Source organism: Polychytrium aggregatum (genome assembly GCF_025602895.1).
Source record: "Polychytrium aggregatum strain JEL109 chromosome Unknown BJ171scaffold_3, whole genome shotgun sequence".
NCBI lineage: Eukaryota > Fungi > Chytridiomycota > Chytridiomycetes > Polychytriales > Polychytrium > Polychytrium aggregatum.
This window is the reverse complement of record NW_026516205.1, coordinates 1243832-1266079: the sequence shown is the minus strand read 5'-3', so window position 1 is coordinate 1266079 and position 22248 is coordinate 1243832. Positions and strand designations below refer to the sequence as shown.

The following is a 22248-nucleotide window of genomic DNA, read 5'->3' as shown; positions in this document are numbered from 1 at the left end:
CATCACGACATTCGAACATTCGATAGCGGCCTTGAGGGCCGTGTCGCTCAACATGCAGATACACTGTCCCGTTCGATCTCTCCGTCCGAGCCAGAGGCGGCGCGTGGGAACTCGGGCCGTCTCCGTCGGTTCTTTGCCGAGGCCCGGGTCCAGCAGTCCGTGCCGACTCGTCAGCTCTATATGCAAATGCAGAGGTCCAAGACTCTGGACCCAGTACCCTCCACCCGCTCACAATCCAAGCCGCAGACCCTCCCGCCCTCACGTCCAGTTCTACCACCGATTCTGTGCCAGCCAACAGCCAGTCCCCACGATGTCTCGCCTCCGACAGAACCTGGATCTTGCTCAGAGGAGGAGCGCTCCCAGTCGCTCGAGTCAAGGCAGCGCATTTCGTCTGCTCATGAGCCGGACTCAACCCCACATTCGCTTGGGCACAGCGTCAAGAGCCTCGCTCCGCGAACCAGAAGACGGCCGAGGCAAGCAGCGTCAAAGCACCCCGATAGCATCCCAGGCACTGTCGCTCATCCGAAGCGGTCTCTCTCGAGAGCAGAACCCCAAAAGCGTAATGGGCAGGAGAACTCTCGCAAAACCTTGCATAGGAGAGGCCAGCCGCATAACCCCGAACCCGATGAACCTGATGCGCTTCCTCCGATACCACCCGTCGGCGGGAACTCGTTATCTTCGTCGTACTCACAGATATACCAACGTCGCAAGACCAAAGAAAAGGCTGGAAGCAGCCGACGAGTCAAGTTTAAGCCAGCATCACCACACTCGCCAGTATCCAGGCAGCCAACAACACCCACTCAGCCCGATGCTCGTGGTCTGTCGAAAGTGACCCGGAGGCGGGCTGGATCGGAGCTAGACTCGCGGCAAGAGAGAAAGGCGTCCCAGAACCGATCCGGTTCCAGACCCAGATCCGTTGCTCGACCAACATATGGCTATCCTCCAAAGCCATCTGCGATGGCATCCGACGACCCGAGTACCAGAACTTCTAGTTCACATAGCAGCCTCACGGTCACACAGCCACCAGGAACCAACGCAGAAACCGTCGCTGGTATCGAGGAATATCAACCCGAGCCACCCCGCCCCTCACAGAAACTCAAAGTCGCTGAGGGAAATAAGTCTGCACTGTCGTCTGGAGTAGCTGCGTTGTCCGCCGAGATCCCGCAGCTGTTGGAACCCCAAGACTCGTCAGAGGCAGCATCAGCGAGTGCACAGGGCTGCATTCGATGCACGATCTGCAATCGATCCTTCAGCGTCGACAGGATCGAGACCCACACAAAGGTGTGTCGGGCCCATCAGCGCAATCAGCAGCAGAGGGAGCTTCGCCGCCAGGCCAGGGCACCAAATCAAAACCAACGCGAGGCTCTGACCACTACTTCAGATCGCCAGCCTCGTTCCTCGAACTGGCGCGAACAGCACGGTGAGTCATTCACCAACAGCCCGGTGCGGGTTGATGGTTGAGCTGGAGAGGGATCAGATACTACGAGCCGCAAGCTTGCCGAGAGACTCATGCCCTTCAACAAAGTCAAGCCTGCTTGCTCACTCGTAGCAGCGAGTTACTGACGTTTCATCTGTTGCCGGCACTGACAACCCGTTGCAACCCCGTGTTTTCGCCATCGCCGATGAGCAGAGGAGCTGGTCCATAATCTTCGCGAGGCCAAAAAGTTCCACAAACACATGGCCAACGGCGGACGACCGGCAGACCTGCCGCCGCCAAAACCCAGCGCAAAGCGCGGCATCGAGTGTCTCTATTGCCACCGCTACTTCAGCGAGAAAGCCGCGGATCGACACATATCCGTCTGCGCCAAAAACATGCACCGAACGCTTGCAAGCAAACCAAACGGTGCGAAAGCCTGACTGTCGACCATGAGGCCCGATGTCCCAGTGCCCTGAATCGACACCTTCGTGGCCCGAGCACGCAGTGGTATTCGTGTGTTGATGCTTTTATGCAGTAACACGCCTTGGTTGATGTTTATTCGAGGACACATGCGGTGCAGACGAAGCCAGATCCAGCGCGACGGCCGCACAGCCATGCAGCAGCAGCCGTGCTTGGAGAGGCTGGCTGATCTGTGCAATCTGTCTGCTCAGACGATGCGTTCGAGCTCGCGGGCGTATCCGAGCACCTGTCGAGCGGTTTTGTGTGTGCGAATCTCTCCGTGGTCGATGTCCGAGACATCGAAATAGATCTTCTTCTCCATATCGTTGATCACCCAGCCGTGCTAAGGACAGGCGACCATCGCAGCCATTCGTTGGTTAGAGACTGCACGGTTGGATCGGCCAGCGACATCCCCCGCTGGCTGACATTCGAAACTGTGCCTCGGATGATACAGCATTGTCAAGGAACGCCTTAGATAGACCTACCTCCTTGGCAAACGCAACGACCTCCTTTTCGTTTTTCAGATACAGCAGCGTCGCAGCATCGCTGATCGGAAGGCTGGTGTACGCCTTCTCGCTGCAGCTGGCAATGTCATTTCTGTGGCGGCAGCGACAGTCGGCAGTCGATGAGCGACGCTCGTTCCAAGCCCGGATAGCGCACCGCGAGTGCATGTCCTTTGCATCCGATGCCTACCTGATGGTCTCCATGAGAATGTCGACAAAGAACAGATAGTCCTCGTGGGGCACGTTAGCCCGAGAGTGCCACACCTTGTTGTACGATCCTTCCATCAGCCACTGCTCGATCTGGAGAGGATGCTTGATGTAGATGTTGCTCTCGAGCTGCTTCGGGTCGATCATCTCCAGCTCCGTGTGGAACTCGGCGATTTTACCCTGCGAGAGCAGGCGGAGGAGATTGAGACCCAGCAGGGGGTACTGTCGCTGTGACGGAGGAAGCTTGGGGCTGTGCCAGCAGGCGAGCGGGCCTGTTAGTCGCACCTCCTATGCAAGGACCAGGTGCTCTCATCACGACAAGGCGATGCGGCGGCTCTGAGCGCCGACCAGCGCTTTGCGGGTCCGTACCCATGGTCGTGGTAGTAAGTCTGCAGCTGCGAGATGTATCGCTCAAAGGCGGTGATGTTCCCGGTCTTGATACTCCACTGGGCGCCGATCTCCAAGACCTCGCCTGGAGAAATGCAGACGAGAGCGTGTGGTCAGGACCAGTTCGGCGCCTGTTGGTCCTCGAGAGGCACCGGGTTGTATCTGGCCGGTTCCTGTGCTGCTTTGCATCGCGCAGATCGCTCAGGGCACGATCTACATCACGCCACTTGCTGGGCATGTACAGAGGATAGCAGTGGGAGAAAAGAAGCGTGCGTATGAAGACGCTGGTAGCGCAGATACTCCACATACGTGCGAGGAGGACTTCCTTCTCGTTTGGCTGCTGCTGTCCGGGAATGAGGAAGGACAGCCCGGTCAATTGGATCTAGGCATCGGGGAGAGACCAGAGATGTGAGCAACGTTAGTGATCCAAACGACATAAAGCGGTCCGGAGGCCAGTCCCAGCTCCATGAACGAATAGCCGTTGCTTTCTGCCGAGACTCGGGCATATGCTCGTCCTTGGATCGGCCCAGCTGACGGTCTCCTTGCTGCCGCGCTGGCCGAAGGGTGCTGTGGGTGACGAGCTTATACCTTCAGCTTGGCCAGGATCTGTCCGCACTTGGCCAGGTCGGGTTTTGCAGCCCCAAACTCCTTCTTGAGAGTTTCGTATAGCGTGGCCGCTGGGTAGGATCCGCGGGACAGAGAAGCCAGATGACCAGTGAGCCGAGTGTCCACGCACGCCCATGGCGAGATGCCTTTGGCTGCCACTCCGCTCTGTCGACAGCGCGGTCGCTTGCCGATATCAAGCAGGGAGGAGGACGAGGTGGGCATGCGATGCATTACATTCTTGGAACGTCATTGTGGGATTGGATGTGACGGGTGACCCGAAAGGAGGATGATCAGACTCAGTGCTTGGATGCGTATCGCTGCTCCGAGGTATAGATTGCGTGCAAGTCCGTGCGGTGGCTCTCTGCCGTCGTCGTCGCTGCTGCCTTCGTTGTCCAGGTCGAGGATGCTCCGCGAAGGTGCCGTTGCGGATGCGGATGTGTCGATGCCAAAGGACAACAGCCCGATGCTCGAGCCAGGGTCGCCGGCTGTGCTGCACACAGACTGTGTGTTGAGGCGGCGCCAGGGTTGCGATCACGTGTGAGGCGAATCAGGCAGTATGAATTGTTCATTTGTGCCAGGGAGGATCGAGCCGGATCCAGCCGAGGAATGCTCTCGCTGGCTGTCTCGGTGCGCTCTCGGCATGCTCTCGGCGTGCTGCGCTCTCGCCCATGTCTGCTTTTTCTGATCCTGGAAGGCGAGCGCATCAGAACCGATCGCATCAGAACCGATCGCATCAGAACCGATCGCACCAGACCGCATCGAGCTGCATCGGATCGGATTGTTTCAAAAGACGCTGGCCGAGTCGACGAGCACTTCCGCACTTCCGCACTTCCGCACGCCGCACCACAGTCGCCACATACACGCACCGCATCAACACACATCCGCCATGCTGTTTCCTCGGCTGCAGCCAACGACTGGCTTTTCGGTCCTGAAGCCCGTCTCGCGCTGGTTCAAGCCCCACTACGAGTCCCGAACGGTCGTCGTTTCCGAGAACGGCAACCCGAATGCCGCCTATTCCAACTTCAAGAACCTGATCCGGACACTCAAGATCCGCGAGACTGTCAAGTACCAGGAGCGCTTCGAGCGGAATCACGACAAGGGCAGACGCATCCGCAAGCAGAAGGAGTGGGACAAGTACATTGAGTATGCTCGGAAGCAGGTGCAGCTGGCGATCCAGCTGAAAGTCCGGTACGTCGGCGTCCTGAGAGCAGCTGCGTCCAAAGCGTCGCTCGTGCCCATCGTCAGCTCGTGGATGTAGTCGCTGTGAGTGCAGCTTGGCTAATATCGCCCTCCTCCGTAACACAGGACAAAGATCGAGAAGAAGAACTACGACCACATCTAGAGCAGGTCGACAGAGTCGACTATGGCAAGTCATATGTGCACGCTTTCCTCCACGACCGGGCAGACGCCACGGCAGCGTGCGTCCCTTCAGATCATATTCCAATACAAATCCGCCCACTCAGAGTGAATGATGTCAATCCAGGACGAGCTCACTCATCGAAAGGATTGGGGGAGGGGAGAAAGCCCAGATCCGCCATGGGCGGATTCTCAATGTGGCTGCACAATGTATATTTACGAAGACTTTGTGTTGTGCGTACTGCGAAGCCAGAACTATACCAAAGTGGGGAGATATCGGGAGAGGGTACTTTCTCGGATTGTTTTGTTCTGTTTTGTTTTGTTTCTTTCATTTTTTTCTTCCTTTTTTTGCTATATCTTGATAGGGTGCGGGATGCGGGAGTTGTTTTTTGGTTTGACGTGGACGAAACAAGCGACCGACGGGCCCGTGCAAGGGATGTTCTTGCGTTGCCGAGAGCGAAGGTGCTGCGGGATGCAAAAGCGGCACGAGAAAGGACAGAGGACAGCAAAACGGAAATAGAGGGACAAAGACTGACAAAAACCAACCAGGGGAACGGGGACGGCAATAAAACGAAGAAAAGACCACGGGTGTATCGAGTGCCGGACTCAAGCTGAAGGATCAGCCCTTTCAACCAAGACCAGAGCCGGGCGAGCGAGGGGGCAAGGGCAGAGACGGACTGAAGCGGCCAGCCTTCATAGAATCGGGCGCAGCACTTGGCACAAAACAGCTACGGATGGATGGATCGGCAGGGAGAATTACTGGCTTGAGCGCCGGCTCGGCAATGGCATGTAAAAGATGGCAGCGATTTGGCGTCCATCAGTGCTTGGGCCCTCCGTGCTGCCTGATTAAAGGGCCTCCTACAAGCAGGAAGCGTTGGCCAATGGTTAGCACGTTGTGCTATGCAAGCAGTGTGCGGGCAGATCTGCAGATATTGCGGCTCCTCCGCAGCCACAACGCAGCCACAACGCAGCCAGGGACCCACCTTGAACGACGACAAAAGCAGAGAGAGCTTGGCGGCATCTTCGGCCAGCTGCTTCTGTCTGAGATGCATGTCTTGCAGCACCGGGAGTGCGTTGCTGGAATTTGGGCAGGCAAGGTCAGTCAGGGCCCCGATCCTGCCACCCAGCCCTGTCGCACCCTCCGCCATGCTCAATCGATGTCCATCGCTCGCCTACCTGACCATCGACATCGACTTGTCCTTGCCAGCGGCGGCATTCTGTTTCCAGGTCTGAGCCCGCTCCTCGTATGCCTCGATCTCGTCCATCAGGGCGTTCTCGCGCACCTTGGCAAGATCCAGCTGCTTCTCGTATTCCTGGCTGCGCTGCTGCGACTCTGCCTGGAGAGACTCGATGGACGCGCGAAGAGACTGGATCTCGTTCTCGAGCTGCGACTTTTGGCTTCTCAGTGACTGTGTCTCGGTGCTGAGGACCTGATCCTGCTTCTTGTGGGCTTCAAGCTCCTGCTGCAGCTCGCTCTCGCGGCTCTGGGCCTTGTCTTGGATCTGCTGCAGGCGGGTCTTGAGCTCGCGCAGCTCGTGCTGCAGCATCGACTTTTGATTTCGCTCGATCGATAGATCATACTGCAGGTCGGCGGTCTCAAGGGCGTACTTGGCCTCGGTGGTGCGGCCTTCGTCCTCAAGCCTGTCGATCTGGCGTCGGAGGCTGTCGAGCTCCTGGCGCGCCGCGTCGTTGACCGTTCCGAGATCGCCGGACTCGAGAACCACGAGCTGGTATCGGGTGTTGAGCTCGTCGTACCGGGTCTTTTGCTCGTGTTTGTAGCGCTCGTACTCCTCCTGCAGCTGGACATGGCGGCGGTGGTCGCGCTCGATCTTGGTCTGGAGCGTTATGATCTTGTCCTGGGCAACAGCGATCTGCTTCGAGAGCTCCTGCTCCTTTTGAGACTGCTGCTCCGCGCTTCGAGCCAGCTCTGCCCGATGGGCGGCCTTGGCAGTCTCGATGGCGGCCTGCAGGGTCTGGAGAGCGCTTTCGCGGGCCGCAAGGGCCTGCTCGAGCTCCTGGCATCGCTGCTGGTACTCGTGCAGCGACTGCGCGATGGAGGCGTTGGTCTTGGTGAGCTCGCTAACTTGGTCCACATGGGCTTGGGATGAGGTATGCTTGTCCGACTCGAGAGCCCGCAGCGCCGCGAGCCACTGGGTCTTCTCGCGCTCCAGGGTAGCGACGGTCGTCTGGAGGGCCTTGATGCTAGTGTTGAGCTCGAGGTTCTTCTCCTTCTCGACATGCAGCTCGCCCTGCAGCCGCTCGACATCCTGATGCTTCTCGGTCAGCTGGAGGCTGCCTTCGTGCGTGACGGTGTCGAGCTTGCGCTTGAGACTCTCGGACGAACTCTGGAGTTCCCTGTTGAGGCCACCGGCGACGCTAAGCTGGGACTCGAGCGACTGAATGTGGTGGTGCGATTGAGCCTCTTGCTTCTCCAGGAGCTGCTTCATGTCAGAGAGCTCGGCAATCAGGCGATCGAGGTGGGCGGACTGGTCCTGGAGACGGCTGTCGGAGGCTTTCTGGATGGTCGAAACCTCGGCGCTCTTGGCATCGAGGCGGCGCTGGAGCTCAACGACCCGGTCGTCGGCCTTGTTTCGGCGCTCGTCCTGGTTGTGGAGCATAGACTGGATCCGGGTCTGGAGCTCGGTGATGTCGCTCTCCTTTTCGGTCATACGATCCATCAGCACCATCTGCGCCTTGCGCGAGTCGTCCTGGATGCGGGCGATTTGCTCTTGAGCGTCCTTGAGAGACTTGCGGAGGCCCTCGGCCTCGATGGCAATGGTGTCCTTGGAGAGCCTCATGGTTCCGATCTCGGCTCGGCACATGGACAGCTCCTGGGTGAGCTCGTCGCACTCGGCAGCCAGCTTGCTGTTCGAGAGCGCCAGGTTGACCATGGAGGTGGCGCCCTTTCGGTGCTCCTCTTCGTGGCGCTCGAGCTGCTCAAACAGGCTCTTTTGGCGGTTCTCGTGCGCTCGCATGACGTCCTGGATGGCTCGGTTGTACTGCGCCTCCTTCTCGGACAGGGTGGCCTTGTAGTGCTCGAGCTGGCGCATGAGACTCTCGCGCTCTTCAGCAGTAAACCGCTCCTCCGAGGTCTGCATCTCCGAGCCGCACAGGTGCGAGTAGTGCGGCAAGTCGCTGGAGGACGCCACCAGGGACGGGATCAGGTCGCTGCTGCTCGGAATCAGCTGGGCAGGCCCGCGTGAGCTGCTGCCGTGGCTCTCGCTGGGCTTTTCAAAGTGAGTGGTGTCTTCGATGGCACTGCTGATGTCGCTAACGACGGAGCGCTGCGAGCATGTGCCCTGGGGCACCTGTCGGGTGCCATCGTCGGAGACGTCGTGTGCGTAATCGCTGTAGGCATGTCCGACTTCGGTGTCGTTGTCGTCATTATCGTCGTTGTCGTCGTTAATATCGTTGTCGTCGTTGTCATCGAGGGCGTCGCCGGCATCGAAAAAGGCTTCGTCGTCGTGCATGGCCATGCTGTCGAGGACCGAGTCGCCCAGGACGGGGCCCGAGACAATCTCGCGAGAGATGACCGGCTCGCTGCGACGGGTGATTATGAGGGCGTTGTACTGGCGCTGCAGGACCTCCTTTTCCAAGAGGGCGTCCTGGAGTTGGCGTTCTATATCTTTCATGGCAGAGAGCCGCTCCTGCGCATCCTTGAGGCTGCGCTCGAGGTCCTGGCACCGCTCAAAGGTGTCGTGGTAGTCGTCCTCGATGTTGTCGTCGTGATCGAGATCAAAGAGGGAACGGCCAGAAGTGCCCGGCAGAGAAGAGCTAGGCTGCCCTTTGCCCCTGAGAGGGGTCTGTACCGGGGTTTTAGGGGTGCGCTTGGTAACGCGCGGGACCGAGGTCGAGCCAGAGGCGGTGACGGATGATCGCACGCTCGACAGACCCTGGGGCGAGCCGCGCTTACGCTTCGGGGTCGAGAATTCCTGGACCAGCTGAGGGATTTTCTTGGGCGAGCTCTGAGGGCGCAAACAATGGACCACGGTTTTGGTGGAGACGGTCAGAGGCATCTCGCAACACATCGCATGGCGCTGGCGGGCCCCGGTAGGGTCTAATGATCGTCGACAGATGACACCCAGCAAGACCTGACCAGAGTCAACCAGAGACACCCCTACAGCAGCAGGAGGGAGGGTACTCACAATAGGGGTCGAGAGAAGTCCGCGCTTGGCGACGGGGCTGAAGCCGAATCTCATGCTGTTGGGATCGGAGACGAGAGTTTCCTTGCTGGCCTGTTCCCGGACAGGTGCGATGTGATGGCATGCATGTGAGTACGGTGACGAAGTGGACAAGACGATGCAAGAGCGTGGAGAGCTACAGCCAGTGCCCAGCACAGTCGAAGGCATGCAGGCAGAAAACAGGTGTCCGCACCATCTCCTTAAGTCTTCTGTGGAGAATCTTGGCCCACGACGGCGAAAGCTGGCCTATTGAGCGAGAGACGTGGCAGAATCAGCAGGTGTCAGTCAATCATGCAGATCCCGGACGGCTCCATGGCACAAGACGCTACACAGATCACAGATCGCAAACGACAAGGCTGATCGGGCTGAATATGCATAATGTCCGCTTCGTCGCAGGAGAGGGCGACAGACACTCCCAAAGAGCCATAAAACCGATACGAACGTTCGAGATCGTCCATGGTTTGCTGGAAGGGAGACAGCGGAGCAGCATTAGCTTTGCAGACATCGAGTCACCTGGATTCTTCACGCCAGAGCCTGAGTGGAGCGCCTCGAAGTGGACTGCCGCATCGACGGATGACTCGCAGCAGGCAAGAGCCCAGCCAAAGCATCCTGCGGTGATCAAGGCCATCCAGCAAGAACAGGGTCGGTGGCGCTCAAAGCCTGCTCCCGCGAGACGCAGACAGACCATGCTCGCCCAGACTCACCTTGAAGTGCTTGCGGATGGTGAACAGATGCGGAGGCTTCTGGCGAGGATTCTCCTGCAAAACTGGCAATCACAGCGGTCGAGCCCATATCGGACGCAGTCGTCGGCAGAAGGGGAGGCGGCCAGCGGGGGTATGCAGGCAGCAGCAGGAGCGAGACAGGAAGAGCAGGACCGACGGATAAGCAAGGGAGAGCAAGGGAGAGCATCGAGACAGTGCCCTGCATGCGAGCAAGCGGGAACGGCAGTCCAGATGCGACGCAGGGATAAGGGAGGCGACAGCAGGCAAAAGGGCAGTGTGCGGACAACGCCGGTCTGAGCCGGACGCCGTCCCGCTGCTGTTCTCGCAGCAACATACGTTTGAGGATGGACTCGAGGGCCACATCTTTGTAGGTCAGCGGTGCCATCGAGGACTCTGCTGGACAGACGGCCGAAACAGGCCAGGTCAAACGGGGATTTGGATGGCGAGGCTCCCGCGACTCGGGAGGGAGTTTGGGGAGGAGCAGCGAAAGAGAAGGGAGACCGGCGGGTGGGTTTTGCTGTCCCAAGCTTTTTTGTCGAGCGGTCCGAAGCAGAGGCACCCACAAGGCAGCGACAGTGCGCGGCGCAAACCGCAACTGCAAGTTCAACTGCGAATGCAAATTCAACTGCGAATGCAAGTTCAACTGCGAATGCAAATTCAACTGCGAATGCAAATTCAACTGCGACAGAGATCGCTAATAAGGCCGTCGGGTCCCGGGCCGTCGCGTGCCAGTTCGCGGATCAATACTTGCCTTTTTTTCTCGGGTGCCGGTCTGGTTGTGGGCATCGATGCATCGCTTTCGCAGGCGATCGATCGTCCAGGACCATCGCCTTCAGCACAAACCACCACCATCCAGACCATCTGCATCACCAGCACCACCACGATCGCCCGCACCAGACTGTGTCGGGTCGAGATGTTGCACCGCCATGCACTGCCACACCATGGGCGCACCAGGATGCCCGGCTCCGGATGCATTGCTCGCAAGTCGGGCGTGCTGTTTTGGCCTTTGGCCGAGAAATCCCACTCGGATAATTCCAGCGGATCCGTGAGAGCTATGTCAACGAGCTGCGATGGTACCGCGGGTGGTCGAATCAGCCCCGGAGTTGCATCGTGTGTGGCTCTCGATCATCGAGGACATGTCTTGGGCAGATGGCGTTCCGGCTCGTGTCGGCAACGGGAGAGGCTCGTCGTCGGTTGAAGGTTCCAGCCGTATCATCGCAGGGCAGCAACGCGGGTATGCTTTCAGATCCGGAAACTAGCCGGGACGCTCAAAAGCAGAGTGCCCCGCTTCGGTCAGCCAGTGCTGCAATGCTGCCGGCGGGCGGCACAATCACTCCAGCACAATTGAACGGCCGGCCGGTCCCGCCAGACAATGACCAATCATCGCCGCTGAGGTCTGACGTTCGATAGTGGATCGGTTATTGTCCCCAGTGGTCAGCGGTCGCTGCCGTGTGTACTTGTTCCTGGCCCTGCTCAGTTGCCCCGTCTGGCCATCCTCGTCCTTCTCAGCACCATCCCGACAGAGTGCATCAGTGAGAAGAAGAAGCGTTCATTCAGCAGCTTACCTTCCCCGAGTCTAGCTCGAGGCAGCAGACCATCCGATAAGTACGTTCCGCCCTCTCCCCGGTCTCGTCTCGAGCCGGAAGCAACACGCTGGGCTCCGTTCCCGTCGCCATTCGATATTCCACCCCGGAGTGTAACGCAAAGTGACCCTCGAGAGCCACTTCTGGAAGTGATTCTCGGGACCTGCTACTAAGCATTCGCTGACATCGAGCTCTCTCCAACCCAAAAGCATCCAGCACATATTGTCAAGTGCAGCGCATTTTCGCCACATCTGGGCACTCAGACGCAAGCACGCAAGCACGCAAGCACGCAAGCGGGCACGCAATAGACTAACGGCGCATCCCACACCCTCAAACCACCGCAGTCCCAAGAACCACTTGCCACAATGGCCTCGCCCCTTGATTTGAACGGCAAGCCACCGCGGATCACCAATTCCGTCACCGCCATTCGAAAGTCGGCAATGGAGCGCAGCGCCTCGCTCCAAGATATCGAGCTCCAACTCAAGCGAGAGAAGCAAGAAAAGCACACTCTGACCTCACAGGTCGTCCGGCTGAACACCGTCAACAAGCTCCTGCGTGAACGTGTCCTGGCCGTCACCCACTACGAGGCGCAGGTCCGCAATGCCCTCAAGTCCTTTGACGAAATCTCCACCAAACTGCGCGACTACATGCAGATGGCTATGCAGCTGCAGAGTCTGATCGAGGCCACTGATGCCGCTCGGGACAATCTCTACAAAGCGTTTCCACAGCTGGCGGATCTCGACAAACTCATCGAGTTCGAGCTCAAGCCAAAGTCTGAGATCCTCACCGACTCGGCGCGCTTGGTCCAGAACGCACCCGAGTCGCCTCCCGTGGCCCGGTCATGGAGCCGAAAGTACTCGGTGAGGCCCGGAGAGCTCATGAGCCCAACCGTGCTGCAAACCTTTCCGCTGTTTTCTGAATTCGAATCCGAGCTCCTGGAAAAGTTGGCCATGAACGTCTACGAGATGCGTCGGAAGCAAGGCAACTCCATCGTCAACAAGGGCGAAGAAGGTGCCGAGATGTTTTTCATCCAGGAGGGGCGGGTCAGCATCATGAACGGAGACGTGGAGATTGCTACCTTGAACCCGGACGGCTTCTTTGGAGAAATGGGCATAAGTAAGTCTTTGTAGCTCCACCACTCGTCTGTCTGGCTGGTGCGCCTCGGAGCCCCGAGGTTGCCCCTGCTCTCATCACCCGGTCTGACTCCAATGCGTCGTCCCTTCATCCCCCTCATGCAGTGTTCAAGCAAACCCGAACCGCAACTGTTATCGCAAAGACCGACTGCTGCCTCTTTGTTCTCACAAAGCAAAAGATTTTGGAGGCCTTGATTGGCTTCCCGGAGCGTTGCGCCCAGTTCCTGAAGGCTTGTGAGGACAAGGAGACCTGGTGGAAGGAGAGAAGATACCACCAAGACGGCGACAACTTTGGCGGCGAGTTTTTGGGAGACATTGCCCGGAAGGATGTCCGAAAGGTATGGAAGGGGAGGGGTTGCGAGCTATCGGTCAAGTTGGACGGTAAAATTGCAGAGATCGCCTGATGGCAAAGCTGCAGCCATCGCCTCGATCGCACAAGCACATCGAGTTCACGACGTGGCCGTGGCGCGGCGGATGGACATGCTTTGGAGAGCCTGGTCGCAAACGTATCGTTAATCAGACATGCGCTCGCCCACGCAGCTGCCCATGTTTGCGGACGCACCCGAGTCGTTTATCGACGGACTGGCCATGTCGGTGACGACCGAGACTTTTGTCCCCGGACAGCTCATCATTTCCAAGGACGAGGAGGCCGACTCCATGTTCTTCATCATGCGCGGCACAGTTGAGGTCATCTCGACCGATGGTGTTGCCTTTGCCGAGATGACCAACGGGCAGTTTTTTGGCGAGGTTGGCATCATTCTGTCGATGAAGCGCACAGCCTCGATCCGGGCCAAGGAGGAGTCGTTCCTGCTGAAGCTGACCAAGGACTCGCTAGCCAAGGTGGTGCAGCTCTACCCGATGATGCAACAAAAGATCAACGAGGTGGCTGAGGAGCGATTTGCGCTCTTTACCAAGCGAGCGCACTCCTCGCCAAAGACCACGCCCGATCAGTTCGACATTGACATCAACCAGCAGAACTTGCTGAAGGTAGGCGGGATGTGCGGTCCGGCGTCGCAGGGCTGGTTCTGCAACAAGGGGTAGCACTGGCATGGTGAATGCAACGCCAATGAGATCTGAATTTGATGATATGGACAAGCGGCTTGAGTCGGTGCCTGTATCAGTGTCGGAGCGAGAGACTGGCTCCTTGCCATGACAACTCGGCCGATGGTGGGAGTCTGCGCCACAGCTCCCATCCATCCATCCATCGAGCCATCCCCGTTCCCACGCTCCCACGCTCCCACGCTCGTCCGGACTTTCTCCCGCCCTCGTTGGTTTCATCTCCGGGCTCCTGGCTGCAATTTGGCATCGTGGTCGTGACTAACCCTGTGTTCGTTTGTCCGGCCATGCCCAACGGCTGTGCTCGACTGGATCCCACCTTTGTCAGCTCGCCGTGTTCCAAGACATTGACTGCGTTATTGTCAGCGAGTTAGCTCTGATGATGAGCCGACTGAGCTTCGAGGCCGGGAGTGTGATCATCCAGTGCGGTGATGCCGCCAACAGGTGCGTCTCCAAGTGCTCTGTGCTGGTTCTGGGGAGGGACTGGCTGATTTCGCTGACCAATGTGCCGCCGTCGCCGTCGCCGTCCACCCGACAGTATGTTCTTTCTGGCCAAGGGTGAGGTCGAGGTATACTCCGAGTTTGGCCTCTTGATCGACACAGCAACGGGACCCACGGCGTGGTTCGGCGAAGTAGCTCTCCTCGAGCATGTCCCCCGCACGGCGACGATCAAGGCCAGGACAGATTGCTTCCTGTACGAGCTGAAAAAGGCGGACGTGATGGGGATGCTGGAAAAGTATCCCGTCATTGGCGAGCGCATCGAGGAGACGGCGCGGGAGCGGCTCCAGGCGTATCTCATGCGCAATGTTCTGGCCTAGCACTCTCCTTCCAGGCTGAGACATGGCCAGTCGATGCGATGGTCTGGCGGATGAGCAGTGGGATGAGCCTGCACGAAATCGTCGCCGTTGCCGTCGCTGTCGCACGCTGTCTTGCCGGGCTGCCGGATAATACAAGCACTATTCCAAGAAACCCAGGGAGTCGACGGATGGTGTCGTGTTGATCCGTAGTCGGTGCGCTGACTGCAAGACCAAGCCGTCGCATCCCATCCGTGCGTGGTCGATGCTCCCTCCCGGTGCCTGCCTGGTTGTCCGTCCAGTCGTCCGTCCGCCCGTGATCCCCCCTCGACACCGCGTGACGTGTCTGCAGGCCCAACCGGCTCGTGTCTCTCTCGGTCTCGGCGAGAGCACGCGTGGTGGCCGGACAGTGGCCCGCCGAGAACGGGCGAGAGCCATTGCTTCTGAATCGCCGTCTTGGTCGGCGCGGCCTCCCCCGGCGATGACCCTCGATTTCCCTCCCATCGCATCCTGCCTCAGCACTTCCCAAGCACTCTTGCTCGCACCGACCCCGTCGCTGTCGCTGCTACCTACTACCACAGCGCCTCGCTTACTTGCCTCCCGCGACTCTCCCCCTCCCGCTTCCTGCCTGCCCCTGGCTCCTCGACCTGCTCGCAATCTACCCAGCTCTCCCACCCACGATGGACGCTACCGACCACTCGCTGCTACCGGCCTCCGATGTCGTCTCGGCCACCAACGCACACGCCGATGTGCATCCGGGCGCCTCAGCCAATGCCACTAGTTCCACGACAAAGTGCGACTCGGCCCTGCACGAATCCATGCTCGAGACCCCCGATGGGGTTCCTGAATTGGAGACCGATCCCATCGACTATGCCGCCGAGGAAGCCGAGGCGGCCCTCAGGAGCGGCTTCCGGATCGGTTTCAGCGAAGATCGGAACAGACGATACCGAAGAACCATGGAGGTTTGTCGTCGCTGCTTTAGCTCTCCTGTGGTGCCATCGTGGATTCGCTGCGTCAGTTGCGATGGGAACGAGGCGGCAGCAGGTCCGCAGCCAGGACCATCGGCTGGCCCTGATCGACGCCATGCTTGGCCCTGGGACTTGAGGGCTGCAATGCAGAGTTGCCGCGGCCGTGCGATCCACATGAAGCCGTGTGTGGGTGGCGAGGCTGTCCTCGGCGATACCATGACGTGCCTCTCCTGCTCCGTCAGCATCGTCGATCCGAGATATTGACTCGACTTCTTGCAATACCGGCTCCGACGCAATCACTGTTTTCGCTGCGATCTCGCCGAACGCTGCCACCGATGTCTTCGAATATCGCGCCGGTGTGCCCCGCATATTGTAGGATGCACATTCGTATTTTTACAACTTTGAAGAGATCGAGGCCCAAGGTAGGATGGCAGCAGCCAGAGACGACCATACACGCCGGCAGTGCTCTGTGTCCCGGATATGCCGCGGATGGTACCGATATCTCCATCCCACCTGGGTGAGCGGGCTGGACACCGGGCAGCTCGGAGGACAGCGGTCTTTGCCAACACCCCGGTCGGTACCACGAGCGAGCCTGTTCGGTCGGCACCGCGAGCGAGCCTATTCGGAGCTCCGTGCTCATCCTCTCGTCTTGCAATCCCCGTTGGTCCACAGGCTGGTTCGCTGTATTCGACGGCCATGCCGGCAAGGCTGCCGCCGAATGGTGCGGAAACAACTTGCACGAGGTAACGTAGCGATCCCCGCGAAAGGCAGACGACATTGGATATCCACTGGGCTTTGGGGGGGGGATGGTCATGTTCGTCACGGCAGGTCATTACACTCCCGCTCCGGCAAATGACTCACTCTGGATCCATCCCTCTTCGACACACAGACATTTGCCGGTATCCTGCAGTCTCAGCCCGCTCGCACAGTCCCAGAGCTCATGAACGAGGCCTTTGTTGAGACGGACAAACAGCTGGGCGAGCGAAAGGGCATGTTTTCGGGCTGCACGGCTGTTGTTGGCTTTGTCCGGTTGGAGGACGACCGAGCAGTGGATTCAACTCCCTCTACCAACACCACTCCTGGGCAGCCGGCAGATAGCCTGCCGGTCGGCGAAACCAAGCCGCCGCGACGGGTAACCATCCGCACTTCCTCAGACAGCACCCACGCGACGGGATGGATGCAACTCGACTGACACTGGGCAATCTTTCATCGAACGCTGGCAGCGACGAGTTCTGTACACGGCCAATGTTGGCGATGCCAGGGCTGTACTATGGTAAGCCATCCCTCTGCAGTGCGGCGATGCTGCTTTCTCAGCGACGATTTTGCAGTGACAGGAATCGGCCATGTTTGATTGTTTGTACTGAAGCCCCCATGCTGCCATTGCCGCTTGCAGCCGAAACGGCGTTGCTGTGCGGCTCTCATACGACCACAAGGGCTCTGACCAGAACGAAGCCCGCCGCGTGGTAGAGACAGGAGGATTTGTGATGAACAACCGAGTCAACGGTGAGTCGGACGTGCCGATGCTGGGCTACGGGTGCTGGACCTGTCTGTGCATAGGCATGGGCTTGTCGATATTGGGGCAAAGATCGCGGTACCAATACTGAGGCACGGATGTCGCTGCTGCTGCGAGGCAACGGAAATCGCTCACCCATATCCTCTCGACTCGCTCGACATTCGCTCGACACTCGCTCGACATTCGCACGATCCAGGCGTGCTGGCTGTTACTCGATCTCTGGGAGACTTGGCGATGAAGGAATGGGTTCTCGGCAACCCGTACACGACCGAGACCGTCCTGGACGATGACGACACCTTCCTGATTCTGGCATGCGACGGGGTATGTACCACGATGCTTATGCTTGAGCATTGTCCAACTGCCCACCGCACTTGGCGCGATGGCTGCAGACAAAACGAGTCAGCGACGCAGGACTGCAAGCCAATCCCGGATGGTGGTGCTTGAACGGAGAGCATGGATGCTGCGAGTGGAGAAGCCCTCCCTGACACATGGGCGATCGCTGTCATGTTGACGTGCCATGAAACGGCGGCTGGCTGCACCACGGACTCACGCCATCTTCCATCAATGCAGGTCTGGGACGTCTGCACGGACCAGGAGGCCGTCGACCTGATCAAGGACATCGCCGAGCCGCAGCAGGCTGCCGAGAATCTCCTCGACCATGCTCTGGCCCAGTTCTCGACCGACAATCTCTCGGTGCTCGTCATCCGCTTTGACAAGAACACGTACGAGTAGACCGAGCCCAGCCATTGAATCCTCTCTCTCCCACGGCATCCAAGGCGGCGCTCGCTCGTCGGGGGCGGAATAGAGACCAAGGCCGCGGGTCTCATGTATGTCCCCACGATAATCTCCCACTCCCTCGCCCGAGCACTCCGCACACTCCATCTTTCTTCTGGCAGTAACAGCAGCAGCACCGGCAGCAGCACCGGCAGAGTAGCTGGAGGAGAATCGTGGCTGTATTCTGTGCTTCAAAAATACCAAGCTGGCATCGTCGAGGCCTGCTGGGCACGAAAAAAAAACACCGGCATCCTGCCACCACTCATCGCAATACAGCAACGTCGCACGCTTAAGCGTTCTGGATGGTGACCTCGACCTCGACTCCGGGCTCGATGGAGATGGAGGTGATCTGCTTGACAATCTCGGAGGGAGAGTGGAGATCGATCAGGCGCTTGTGGACACGCATCTCGTAGCGGTCCCAGGTCTTGGAGCCCTCACCACAGGGGGTCTTGCGGGTGGTGATGCGGAGGACCTTGGTGGGGAGGCGGACGGGGCCCTTGACCTTGAGCTGCTTGTCCTTGGCACGGTTGACGAGGTCAGCGCAGACCTTCTCGAGGTTGGCGACGTTGCGGGAGGTGAGGGTGATGCGGATGCGGTGGATCTTGGGCTCAACAGCCTCTTCGAAGCCAGCCTTGGCAGCCTTGTGGGGAGCGACGTAGGACATTATGGGCAGGATAAGATCTCAGCGGTGACTCCTGGCTTTGAAGCAGAATTATCTGGGCGAGAGAGGAGGAAGAAAGGAGCGATGGCCACAGAGCCGGGATCAAATAGCGGTCTCGGCCAGACAGCGAGGGGGCAGCGAGGGGACGGCGAGACGCGCCGAGGGCCTCTCGCTCAGTGTGCTGGCGCATCTCGGCGCCGTCTCGCTGCTGCCCTCGTCCGGCGAGACGCTCTCGCCAGGCTCTCGCTGGAGGACGAAGAAAAAAACGATGCACGTGAGCTGTGCGACGCTGGCTCGACCCGCCCTCGACCCGCATTCGATCGGACCCAGCAACTCGGATCCACGTGATATGGTGCTTTGGCAGCACCCACGACCGCCCTTGCCCATGATCGGCCATCGAGCGCCGTCGGATTGGCTCGCTGGCTGGCTCGCTGGCTGGCTCTTGATATCAGCCCTTTGTTATGCACCTGCTGCCAGCGGCCTTGCTGGGCGATGTGATTTGCAATGGCCAACACCCCTTCGACCAGCCCGCCGCTGGCGAATGACAAATGGATCTGCTGCAGAGTCCGGTGCATTGTTCCCACGGCGCGGGTTGCCAGACAACCCCCCCGCCAAAGCCGACTCCGCTCGTATTCAAAAGGCCCTCGCCTCCCCGACTTGCTCGAGCCCATCATCCCTCTCTCAACACTTGAACTCGTCTGCACGTCGTCGCCATGACCCTCACCAAGCCCACTTCTCTCAAGATCACCTACTTCAATATCGGCGGCCGCGCCGAGGCAACTCGCCTGATCCTCTTCATTGCCGGGATCGACTTTGAAGACGAACGCATCAATCGCGAGCAGTTCCTTGCCCTCAAGCCCACGCTGCCTTTTGGACAGGTTCCGATCCTGACTGTCGATGGCGAGCACGTCATTGCCCAGTCCAGGGTCATCCAGCGCTATGCTGGAGCCATTGCCAAGCTATATCCCGGCGAGAGCGACCCTCTTGCGTCGCTCGTCATCGACCAGATCGCCGACACGATCGAGGATCTGTGGCTCAAGTATCTGCCTGTCTTCCACGAGTCTGACGCTGCCAAGAAGCGGGAACTCAACGACAAGGTCATTCAGCAGCAATACCCCGCCCTCCTTGCCGGCTTTGACAAGTTCTTGGCCAAGTACGGTGGCAAATACGCCGTTGGCGACAAGCTCACCTCTGCCGACGTTTTCCTCTACGACTACTTCAACGCCCTCACCGGACCGGACGCTGCGTTCGAGCTCATCCCCAAAGACCTGATCGACCCATATCCCAACATCCTGCGGGTCGTCAACCTGGTGCGAGAGCATCCGCGTGTTGTCGAATGGGAAGCCAAGAATGCCGCTCGTCAGTAACGGCTGCCGATGGATCTGGCCCGAGAGAGAGCCGCATTCACAGCGTGCGGCGACAGAACGCAGCAGCTGGCGCTGCGAGCATCTGTTACCATCAAGTGGCCCGATATATTAATATAGATCTATCCAACACCACCGAGAGATTGCGTGGGAGCAAGAGATGCTGTTGCTGTTCTCCTGGCGGGCACGCTTCGAGCAGCAGGGGCCGATTGGTGACCGTTCCAGCACCTTGCCATTCGACATCCACGGTGGAACCGCGATGGATTCACGATAGTTTCCTGGCGCCAAGGATACAGAAGCAGCCGTTGCGTATCCCATCCCGGTGCCGCTGGGCATTCGCCTCGTTCGCTCCTCTGTCATGATCATGCTGCATCGCGGCGGTTGCGTCGTGGCATGCTGCCGACCAACCGGTCCGCCACCACCCCAGCAGATTCCATGCGAGCCCCGTCCCCACTTCGTTTCGATTTCTCAGCTTGTGCGAGTCTTGGCATGGCCTTGGTGCCGATTGGTCCGATGGCCGTGGGGGACCAACCCCACAACAGGGCCCCTCGTCGTCTTGGCAACGATTGACCGAGTCCCGGTGTATATCTGGCATGTCATCTCTCCACCACCAGCTGCACCCCACCAGCTAATCTGCCCAGAGTCTCCCAGTTACTTCCACGCACAATGACCGCCACCAAGCCCTCCTCGCTCAAGCTCACCTACTTTGATACCACCGGCCGTGCCGAGGCTATCCGCCTTGCGCTGTTCGTCGGCGGCATCGAGTTCGAGGACGAGCGCCTGAACCGTGAGCAGTTCGCTGCCATCAAGCCCACCCTGCCCTTTGGCCAGCTGCCTGTCCTGACCGTCGACGGCGAGCACGTCATTGCCCAGTCGGACGCCCTGCTGCACTATGCGGGTATCCTCTCGGGCACCTACCCTGGCAACGACGACCCCTTTGCTGCTCTGCTGGTGGAGCAGGTTCTCGGCCAGCTGGCAGACATTGCCGTCAAGCTTATCGAGGTTTTTGAGGGCTCAGACCCCGCCGCCATGGCGGCCGCCTGTACCAAGCTTGCCACCGAGGTCTATCCGCCGATGCTGGCTGCCCTGGACAGGGTCGTGGCCAAGTACGGCGGCGAGTACTCGGTCGGCGACAAGATCTCCATTGCCGACATCTCTCTCTACCACATGTTCAGCTTGATCTCGGGTCCTGCTCCCGAGATGCCCTTCATGCCCGCTGATCTGCTGGCGCCCTATCCTCACATCACCAAGGTCTTCCACTCGGTCAAGAGCCATCCGCGCGTTGTTGAGTGGCAGGCCAAGAACGCTGCTCGCAAGCAGTAATCAAGCCGTCGCCGCTGTCGGGGTGAAGGAGCAGTGTTGCTGTGTTCAGTTTTGATGGATGCCACTCAGATGTCGTCGTGAATACACTTTTGCCATGGATCAGAGTGCGCATTCGCATGAATGAGTGGGTGCATTCGATTGGATGCAATGCGCCGCACACTGGTGCCGCAGCGCCAGGAGGGCCGCCGCAGTTCAGTCCAGGTTCGAGGAACAGGATATCCTCCCGCCTCTCTTCCTGCCGCTCTCTCATCTTCGTCTGGCAATCCACCTGCATCAATCTGTTCGCATCCACCACCACCACCACCACCACCACCACCACCGTCACCACGCACGCTGCTCATGTCGATCACCAAGCCCACCTCTCTGAAACTCACCTACTTTGACATGCCCGGCAAGGCTGAAACCAGTCGCCTGGCATTCTTTGTTGGAGGCATCGAGTTCGAGGACGAGCGCCTCACCCGCGAGCAGTTCCAGGCCCTGAAACCCTCGCTGCCCTTTGGCCAGGTTCCGATCCTGACGATCAACGGCGAGCTTGTCATTGCCCAGTCCAAGGCCATCCTGCATTATGCAGGCATCCTCTCGGGCCTGTACCCCGGCAATGACGATCTCCTTGCCACACTCCTGATCGACCAGGTCGTCGAGGCGATCGAAGACATCTGGCTCAAGCTGCGTTCGTGCATCTTCGAGACAGACGAGGCCAAAAAGTCCCAGCTGCGCCAAGCCCTCATCAGCGATGTCTATCCGCCGATGCTTGCAGCCTTTGACAAGTTCCTCGAGAAGCACAGCGGCGCTTACGCCGTCGGCAACAGCGTCTCCATCGCCGACCTTCGCATCTACATCATGTTTGACATGCTCTCAGGATCCAGCCCGCACGTCGCATGGATTCCCAACGATCTGATCGCACCCTATGCCAACATCGCCCGGGTCTTCAACTCCATCAAGGCTCATCCGCGCGTGGTCGAGTGGGAAGCCAAGAACGCTGCTCGTCAAAAGTAATACATGGCTGGCGCTCTGCTATCATGATCGACCCAGATCCCAGAAGCGTCCACACTGCCAGGATACCATGTCTCGCTGGTGCGCACGGTCCCGTCCAGAGTATCGCCCATTCACTCTCGAACCAGATTGCTTTCCCCACCTGGCTTGTGGCCTTCACTCTCCCCGCACCCGTTTGTTTCCATGATCACACGGGGCTGCTCAGTCGCTCGCTCCCACGGAGTGCTCTTGCGAAGTTCCCCCCCCCC

The 22248-nt window shown here is 59.2% G+C and overlaps 10 protein-coding genes across 10 annotated transcripts; 7 read left to right on the top strand and 3 right to left on the bottom strand.

Annotated features, from left to right (window-relative positions):
• Nucleotides 1–846: 846 nt before the first annotated feature.
• BJ171DRAFT_175458 (uncharacterized protein) lies at nt 847–2055 on the top strand. Its single transcript, XM_053106018.1, has 2 exons — nt 847–1420; nt 1631–2055. The coding sequence occupies exons 1-2, from the start codon at nt 958–960 to the stop codon at nt 1855–1857; spliced, it is 690 nt and encodes a 229-aa protein (XP_052971194.1). The 5' UTR covers nt 847–957; the 3' UTR covers nt 1858–2055.
• On the bottom strand, nt 1978–4043 carry BJ171DRAFT_175442 (COP9 signalosome). The gene is made up of 7 exons (XM_053106017.1): nt 3814–4043; nt 3562–3650; nt 3283–3355; nt 2956–3058; nt 2570–2836; nt 2362–2473; nt 1978–2219 (listed from the first exon to the last, which is right to left on the bottom strand). Exons 1-7 carry the CDS (start codon nt 3827–3829, stop codon nt 2085–2087), a joined length of 795 nt encoding a protein of 264 aa, XP_052971193.1. The 5' UTR covers nt 3830–4043; the 3' UTR covers nt 1978–2084.
• A 239-nt stretch (nt 4044–4282) lies between these two features.
• On the top strand, nt 4283–5078 carry BJ171DRAFT_175427 (uncharacterized protein; the record flags this gene model as incomplete). The annotated part of the gene is made up of 2 exons (XM_053106016.1): nt 4283–4767; nt 4885–5078. Coding segments are annotated over 2 exons (522 nt in total), but the record flags the coding sequence as incomplete, so codon positions are not given.
• A 703-nt stretch (nt 5079–5781) lies between these two features.
• Nucleotides 5782–10223, bottom strand: BJ171DRAFT_577461 (uncharacterized protein; the record flags this gene model as incomplete). Its single annotated transcript, XM_053113812.1, has 8 exons — nt 5782–5793; nt 5919–6012; nt 6112–8900; nt 9081–9170; nt 9310–9362; nt 9559–9580; nt 9821–9882; nt 10175–10223. The coding sequence occupies 8 exons, from the start codon at nt 10221–10223 to the stop codon at nt 5782–5784; spliced, it is 3171 nt and encodes a 1056-aa protein (XP_052971191.1).
• Nucleotides 10224–13094: 2871 nt separating this feature from the next.
• BJ171DRAFT_627323 (cyclic nucleotide-binding-like protein) lies at nt 13095–14636 on the top strand. Its single transcript, XM_053115550.1, has 3 exons — nt 13095–13541; nt 13939–14054; nt 14149–14636. Exons 1-3 carry the CDS (start codon nt 13101–13103, stop codon nt 14426–14428), a joined length of 837 nt encoding a protein of 278 aa, XP_052971190.1. The 5' UTR covers nt 13095–13100; the 3' UTR covers nt 14429–14636.
• Nucleotides 14637–14896: 260 nt separating this feature from the next.
• BJ171DRAFT_488556 (phosphatase 2C-like domain-containing protein) lies at nt 14897–17807 on the top strand. The gene is made up of 8 exons (XM_053109385.1): nt 14897–15366; nt 15749–15794; nt 16045–16115; nt 16262–16504; nt 16596–16645; nt 16766–16875; nt 17082–17206; nt 17456–17807. Exons 1-8 carry the CDS (start codon nt 15085–15087, stop codon nt 17615–17617), a joined length of 1089 nt encoding a protein of 362 aa, XP_052971189.1. The 5' UTR covers nt 14897–15084; the 3' UTR covers nt 17618–17807.
• On the bottom strand, nt 17808–18380 carry BJ171DRAFT_488555 (40S ribosomal protein S20). Its single transcript, XM_053109384.1, has one exon. The coding sequence runs from the start codon at nt 18321–18323 to the stop codon at nt 17949–17951; it is 375 nt and encodes a 124-aa protein (XP_052971188.1). The 5' UTR covers nt 18324–18380; the 3' UTR covers nt 17808–17948.
• Nucleotides 18381–18875: 495 nt separating this feature from the next.
• BJ171DRAFT_175378 (glutathione S-transferase) lies at nt 18876–19826 on the top strand. The gene has a single exon (XM_053106015.1). It carries the CDS (start codon nt 19034–19036, stop codon nt 19685–19687), a length of 654 nt encoding a protein of 217 aa, XP_052971187.1. The 5' UTR covers nt 18876–19033; the 3' UTR covers nt 19688–19826.
• A 217-nt stretch (nt 19827–20043) lies between these two features.
• Nucleotides 20044–21111, top strand: BJ171DRAFT_488552 (uncharacterized protein). The gene has a single exon (XM_053109383.1). It carries the CDS (start codon nt 20351–20353, stop codon nt 21005–21007), a length of 657 nt encoding a protein of 218 aa, XP_052971186.1. The 5' UTR covers nt 20044–20350; the 3' UTR covers nt 21008–21111.
• A 127-nt stretch (nt 21112–21238) lies between these two features.
• BJ171DRAFT_488551 (glutathione S-transferase) lies at nt 21239–22248 on the top strand. Its single transcript, XM_053109382.1, has one exon. It carries the CDS (start codon nt 21347–21349, stop codon nt 22001–22003), a length of 657 nt encoding a protein of 218 aa, XP_052971185.1. The 5' UTR covers nt 21239–21346; the 3' UTR covers nt 22004–22248.

What these genes read in the sequence shown, in the direction of transcription:
- BJ171DRAFT_175458 (XM_053106018.1), top strand. Translation starts at nt 958, where the DNA reads ATGGCATCCGACGACCCGAGTACCAGAACTTCTAGTTCACATAGCAGC. An exon ending in GAACTGGCGCGAACAGCACG is followed by an intron (nt 1,421 to 1,630) that starts GTGAGTCATTCA and finishes GCCGATGAGCAG; the next exon opens with AGGAGCTGGTCCATAATCTT.
- BJ171DRAFT_175442 (XM_053106017.1), bottom strand. An exon ending in AGATCCTGGCCAAGCTGAAG is followed by an intron (nt 3,356 to 3,561) that starts GTATAAGCTCGT and finishes CCCGATGCCTAG; the next exon opens with ATCCAATTGACCGGGCTGTC. An exon ending in ACTTACTACCACGACCATGG is followed by an intron (nt 2,837 to 2,955) that starts GTACGGACCCGC and finishes CTGCTGGCACAG; the next exon opens with CCCCAAGCTTCCTCCGTCAC.
- BJ171DRAFT_627323 (XM_053115550.1), top strand. Translation starts at nt 13,101, where the DNA reads ATGTTTGCGGACGCACCCGAGTCGTTTATCGACGGACTGGCCATGTCG. An exon ending in ACCAGCAGAACTTGCTGAAG is followed by an intron (nt 13,542 to 13,938) that starts GTAGGCGGGATG and finishes CACCTTTGTCAG; the next exon opens with CTCGCCGTGTTCCAAGACAT. An exon ending in TGCGGTGATGCCGCCAACAG is followed by an intron (nt 14,055 to 14,148) that starts GTGCGTCTCCAA and finishes TCCACCCGACAG; the next exon opens with TATGTTCTTTCTGGCCAAGG.
- BJ171DRAFT_488556 (XM_053109385.1), top strand. Translation starts at nt 15,085, where the DNA reads ATGGACGCTACCGACCACTCGCTGCTACCGGCCTCCGATGTCGTCTCG. An exon ending in GATACCGAAGAACCATGGAG is followed by an intron (nt 15,367 to 15,748) that starts GTTTGTCGTCGC and finishes CGCATATTGTAG; the next exon opens with GATGCACATTCGTATTTTTA. An exon ending in AAACCAAGCCGCCGCGACGG is followed by an intron (nt 16,505 to 16,595) that starts GTAACCATCCGC and finishes GAACGCTGGCAG; the next exon opens with CGACGAGTTCTGTACACGGC.
- BJ171DRAFT_488555 (XM_053109384.1), bottom strand. Translation starts at nt 18,323, where the DNA reads ATGTCCTACGTCGCTCCCCACAAGGCTGCCAAGGCTGGCTTCGAAGAG.
- BJ171DRAFT_175378 (XM_053106015.1), top strand. Translation starts at nt 19,034, where the DNA reads ATGACCCTCACCAAGCCCACTTCTCTCAAGATCACCTACTTCAATATC.
- BJ171DRAFT_488552 (XM_053109383.1), top strand. Translation starts at nt 20,351, where the DNA reads ATGACCGCCACCAAGCCCTCCTCGCTCAAGCTCACCTACTTTGATACC.
- BJ171DRAFT_488551 (XM_053109382.1), top strand. Translation starts at nt 21,347, where the DNA reads ATGTCGATCACCAAGCCCACCTCTCTGAAACTCACCTACTTTGACATG.